Below are 5,721 nucleotides of genomic sequence, written 5' to 3'. Positions count from 1 at the left end.
TAAATATTACGATAAGAATTTGTTTTCCTAACTTTTATTATGCATAAAATATACATATGATTTTGGATTTTTTTTTTTAAAAAGATAGTGGTTCTTCTTAAAATATATGCTCAAATCTTCTCGTAATTTACACGAAATAAACTAAAATTTAGTTAAATTATCTCTGAATTATCATATTTTGAACTCAATAATAAAGTTGATAGTGTCTTATGTTTCGTAGATAGAAATAATGGTAAAAATTTATTTTCATAACTCGTACTCCTTAAATATACAACACCCCCATGCTGCCATGACAAGAATCACGTAAAGAACTGGGAGGCGTGGGCCCCTGCGTGTTCCCAGCATGCTACCGCGTGAATCAACTAAGAGGAAAGATAATGGGCCTTTGGGTGAATTAAGGAGGGGAACACAACGGCCACAGTACACTGAATATTGGAGAGAAAGAAACGTGGAACGAAGATAGATTCATTTAATCAAGACATTTTACATACCTTTTTTAGGCAATTTTAAATGCAATTTGGTCCGTTCATACAATTTCAAATTAAAGAACTGTATATTTGACGTTTATGATTTTAATTTTAAATTTTTTTTATTTTTAGAATAGGAAAATAAAGAAAATTTTGGGGTTTAAATCGAATATTAGAAATTTTTTATTCCGATTAATCTTGTTTTACATGTACTATAGTTCAATTTGATTTCAATTCATAAAAGTGTACATGTAGATGTAAAAGTGATATTTTTGTAGAAGTTTTGTTACAATTAAATAAAATCTCGACCCTGAGATCTTGTTTCAAACTTGGTACTTTAGTACCAGTTGACATATTTATGTTCATAATTTTTGTGTCTAATATTTACGAAAATCTAAAAACCGGTTGCTTAATCGAGTTTAAGCTTTACTTTACCGCTCCTCCCACTATTTTCTTGGAATAATTGTCAAAACAGAAAATTTTCATTGAAACAAATACAAATTCTTACAATATTATATTTCGAAACTAAAATTCGTATTCATCGGAATCTATTACATGAACATGAATAGCATCGTTTCCATTTTCACGTTGATGCATCAAATCCCCTGAAATAACCTGTTATGGCATCAAAAACAATCATAACATAGTTCGACAAACCAGTAAAATTATGACATAAATAAATGACATGTAATAATAATAAGTAAAATGCAATGGTATGCAATTCAGAATAGTAACAATGGAATAACGGATATCAAATAGAGTACAAACAAATAACATCAACAACAGTAACAGCGGCCACCTGTGCCAAGGATGTAGCATCAAATCGTCGCTCGTCCATGCACGTATCATCGAGAATCCGATTAGCTAAGTCACTCATCCCTGGCTGTCATCTAGAAATGTTGCTAATCCTATCCCACTCGTCCCTCTGATTACTCAATATATCTCAACAGAATCAACATAAATCATCGTCAAAAGAGTCAAGGCTCAATATGCTATGCCAAAATAATTAATGCATGAATGCATCAGATAAAACATTCAAGACACATAATAGGAAACAACATTCACTGGATATTCTTACACGCCGATATAGAAGTCGTAATAATATGGGTTTGAGCGTACCGTAACTACAACTTACAATATCACAATAATTCTTAAGGACTTTCTGATGGCTCCAAACCTTAAACGCGTCCAACGATATAACCTACGATATAAATTTGTTATATACCTCAATATAATGCATTTCCAACAACTAAAACAAATTAAATCAGAACGGTTAAAAATTGAATTCTCGACAGCCTATAAACCGATTTAAAATCTGGAATTTCAAGCTTAATACCTCAAGAATCAAAGCTTAAACACGCAATGGTGACTGTTCACAGTGAGAAAACAAGCTGGACAACAGAGGAAAACTTAAGGCTTCACTTATATAAACTAATCCAACAAGAACAACTAAGAATCGAAGCCAAAATCTTACCTAAAACCGGATCAAAAATCACGCGCACAAAAGTTTGAAACAAGGCCGATCGAGCTCGAAATCTTCCGATTCATTGCAGGAAAGAGACTCTAAGACTGGAGGAAGAAGATTGCTAGCTACTGAACTATTTCTCAGACTACTGGTGGCACTGCGTAAGGCTGGAGAAACAGGAGGAAAGGGGTGATGGGTTTGCAGGGGTGGGAGAAGCTTTTCTTTCTATTGAGGATTAAGCGATCTGCTATCCTTTTATTTTTTCTCAAATGGGTTGGGTTGTATTTAAATTTAAATGGGTATTGGGCTCTCACATTTTTAGACTATTTTAAATGAAATTTCGGTATATCTGATATGAGTTAAAATGAGTCATATGCCTCTTTCATAAAATAATTATCTGAACTATACGTAAAGATATTATATTCAAAATAATTACTTGAACCATATGTAAAGATATTGGATTTTTTTTTAAAAAAAAATCACTTTTAAAAAAAATTTTAATTTCAAAAATAAGGTAGATTGTCTAGTTTGGCAAAATTAAGTTAAAACGCCACCATCAACGGCGGACGCTGCAAATAGCAACGTCCAAGCTACCATGTGCAGCTGCAGCAGACAGTACTTTTGATTTTAAATTTTTTTCATTATTATTATTTTTTTATTGAATTTGGACACATATCTTGTTAGTAAAATAGAAATACTACATTTAAAAAATGAGAGTTGAAATTCAAGTTCAATAATTTAAAAATTAGATCACTTTAGATGTCGAGTTATTCAACAAATTTTTTAAAAAACAATTTCCTTTTTTCTAAAATATTAATTACTTTATTTTTAAAAAAAATTGAACTTATTTTTGTTTTTAAAAAAAATTTATTTAAATATATGTTGGTTTAGTTTTCGAAAAAAATGTATATGTGTATCCATCAATTTCCTATTTTACTAATAAGATATGTGTCCAAATTCATAAAAATTCACATACGAATATAAAAGTGATTTTTTTTAGAAGTTTGTTGTAATTAGATGTCGAACTTGAGATTTGTCCCAAATTTGATATTTTTGTGCGAGTGAAGCTATGTCATTGGCCTTAAATTGATAATTTTTATGTCCTCGTTCCACTATTTGCTTCACATAATTGTCAAACAAAAATCTTTCATCGAAACAAATACAAAATCTTATAATATTATCTCACAAATGTGACTTCAAAACAAAACATCGTCCCACTATTTGCTTCGCATAATTGTCAAACAAAAATCTTTCATCAAAACAAATACAAAATCTTACAATATTATCTCACAAATGTGACTTCAAAACAAAACATCGTATTCATCGGAATCTATTACACGAACACGAAAAGCATCATTTCCATTTTCATGTTGATGCTTTTGCATTTGCTTCGCTGAGATTACCAATGACTTTTTACAGTATTGCAACTCAATGTATCGAAGCGTATCTATTTCTCCTATACCACTAGGAATCTCATTAATCAGCTCGGCACGCTCAAGAATCAAGCTTTCAAGACATGGGAAGTGCTCTTTTTCCATTTCCCACTTCAACAGAGAATCCAAGGAAGAGCGGAAGTACTTGAGTTGAAGAAATTGACCTTCCATCATCACCCACTTTGAAACTTCATTGACTGCAATCCCTGTCATCTTGAGAACTTGAAGATTATGGAGCGACCCAATTATGGTCATATTTTCCCAAGGAAAAAGGACTCCGTATAGAGATAACTTCTTTAGACCGATTGGAAAAGCATGGTTCCATGTCATTGAGAGATCAGGCGAGAAGAGCATTGAGATTTGCAAGTCCTCGAGGCTTTGTAAATGGCAAAGGTTTTCGAGATTAAAATAATCCCATTTTTTCTTCATATAATATTCAACAACCAATTTCTTCAGATTCACGAGTATTTTGACGATCTCTTCGGTAAATATGAAATCGGCTACTGTCTCAATTGTTTGTAGATCACTTTCATGAACAATTCCTATATCAGAGGGATAGGATAATTCCAAATCATCGTTCCAGATCAGATGCCTTAACTTCGGCATCTTTAAAATTTCATATGGTACTTGCCATAAGTCTTGGACTGTGATGACATCTACATAAACAACTATAGTTTCGAGATTGGGATGTTTTGATATTGAGACTAGAAATTCATCGGGGCATGATGCTTGGGTTAAGGCAAAAGCAAAGTACCTTAAATTGACGAATGTACGTGAAAAATTCCGCAAACTTACTTGGGGTGCATCCAAGACACCGACGTGCCTAGACCTTAGATCTATTCTTGGCCTCTGATAATTCTCGGAGATAAGTAGAACCGAACGCACGCTCGAATCTAGGATTTTCCATTCTTGAGAACGCTTGGTGCAATGAATTATTAGGCGGCGATATGGATTCTCTACAAATTCTGTTCCAGAATTGGTTTTGGATGACACATGATAAAGAAACCCCTCTTCTTCAGCTTTTGTTATGCAAATCTCCCTCAACATATCATGGATTCCAACAGTTTCGAGTTTCCCGTCAGGCCCTTTCTTGCTCACTAAGAGCAAACTTCTGTTCACCAGATCCTCCAGATAACGTTCCCCCACATCTTCCAAGCACTTCGACTGATGATTTGGTTTCAAAAATCCCTCAGCAACCCACAACTTGATTAGCTTAGAAACATCAATTCCAGAATCTTCAGGAAAAGCTGCTATGTAGAGGAAGCATGGTTTTAGTCGAAGAGGTAACCGATCATAACTAAAACACAGTATCTTTGAGCACTGAAGGGCAATTGTAGGCTCTTTAGAACTTATATTTTCCGAAACATTTTCCCACACTTCTTCTCTCATCACGTTGCCTGAAGAAAGAAGTAGTCCTGCAACCACCACGATGGTGAGTGGAAGTCCCCCACAATTTTCGGCAATCTTCTTCCCGACTTCCACCAGTTGGAGAGGACAAGACTGTTGTTCAAAAACACTTTCTTGAAGTAATTTCCAACTTTGATCATTATTTAAACAGTTCATTTGGTGAACAGGAGCATCTGAAGATCTTGCATGAGAAGCCACATCTAATAGCCTGGTGGTTAACAAGATTCGACTTCCACTACCATCATCTGGGAATGTCATCTTGAAATCATCCCATGCCTTGGTACTCCATATATCATCAATCACAATGAGATATCGCCTGCCAATGAGACTTTGATACACTAGTTTTGCCAGTTCTGCTTCGTTCTCATTAGATTGTTCATTCTTGAGGGACTTCAAAAGCCCTGAAAGAACCTCTCTCCTTTGATACTCTTGTGACACTGTGATCCATGCGCATTTGTCGAAGTGTCGAGAAAGGATTGAATCGTCGTATGCTTTTCTAGCCAGAGTCGTCTTCCCGATTCCCCCCATCCCAACAACTGGGATAATTTGGAGGTTAGCAGAGTCTTCGTATAACCGTTCTTTGATGGCGATCAAGTCATCATCAAATCCCACAACCATTTTTTTGGCAGTGGCTTGGACCGTGGGTGAACGATCAACAGGAAAAGAATAAGATACGGATCGGAGATCTTTTGTCGTGTCACTATTGTTCATCTTCATCGTCCCTTCCCAAATAAAACCAATCCTTTCAGACGCCATGGTTAAATCTCGATCCAAGTTCAAATTAGCCTCTTCAGAACTCCTATCATCATCAATAGTTGACACCGAACACTGATACGAATCCATGAAATCTTGAGCTTCATATGCAGCTTTTCTAATCTCATTTCCCTCACGACCAAGTCTTTCGTGATACTTATCTGAAAAATCTTCAAGGAAAGCAACGATGAAATCA

General features: G+C 34.9%; 1 protein-coding gene and 1 long non-coding RNA gene across 3 annotated transcripts; both read right to left on the bottom strand.

Annotated features, from left to right (window-relative positions):
- Window positions 1-930: 930 nt before the first annotated feature.
- Window positions 931-2,204, bottom strand: LOC140969026 (uncharacterized). Of its 2 annotated transcripts, XR_012173864.1 has the most exons (4): window positions 1,942-2,204; window positions 1,804-1,858; window positions 1,267-1,668; window positions 931-1,082 (listed from the first exon to the last, which is right to left on the bottom strand). It is a non-coding gene; the product is annotated as an uncharacterized lncRNA (long non-coding RNA). The 2 variants fall into 2 exon arrangements; XR_012173863.1 differs by having other exon boundaries at window positions 1,267-1,858.
- Window positions 2,205-3,140: 936 nt separating this feature from the next.
- LOC140969025 (putative late blight resistance protein homolog R1B-23) lies at window positions 3,141-5,715 on the bottom strand. Its single transcript, XM_073430241.1, has 2 exons — window positions 5,602-5,715; window positions 3,141-5,571 (listed from the first exon to the last, which is right to left on the bottom strand). The coding sequence occupies exons 1-2, from the start codon at window positions 5,613-5,615 to the stop codon at window positions 3,234-3,236; spliced, it is 2,352 nt and encodes a 783-aa protein (XP_073286342.1). The 5' UTR covers window positions 5,616-5,715; the 3' UTR covers window positions 3,141-3,233.
- Window positions 5,716-5,721: the final 6 nt, after the last annotated feature.

This window comes from Primulina huaijiensis, unplaced genomic scaffold, assembly GCF_012295235.1.
Source record: "Primulina huaijiensis isolate GDHJ02 unplaced genomic scaffold, ASM1229523v2 scaffold39543, whole genome shotgun sequence".
Lineage (NCBI taxonomy): Eukaryota > Viridiplantae > Streptophyta > Magnoliopsida > Lamiales > Gesneriaceae > Primulina > Primulina huaijiensis.
Note: the sequence above shows the minus strand (reverse complement) of the source record. Positions and strands in the feature narration are given on the sequence as shown.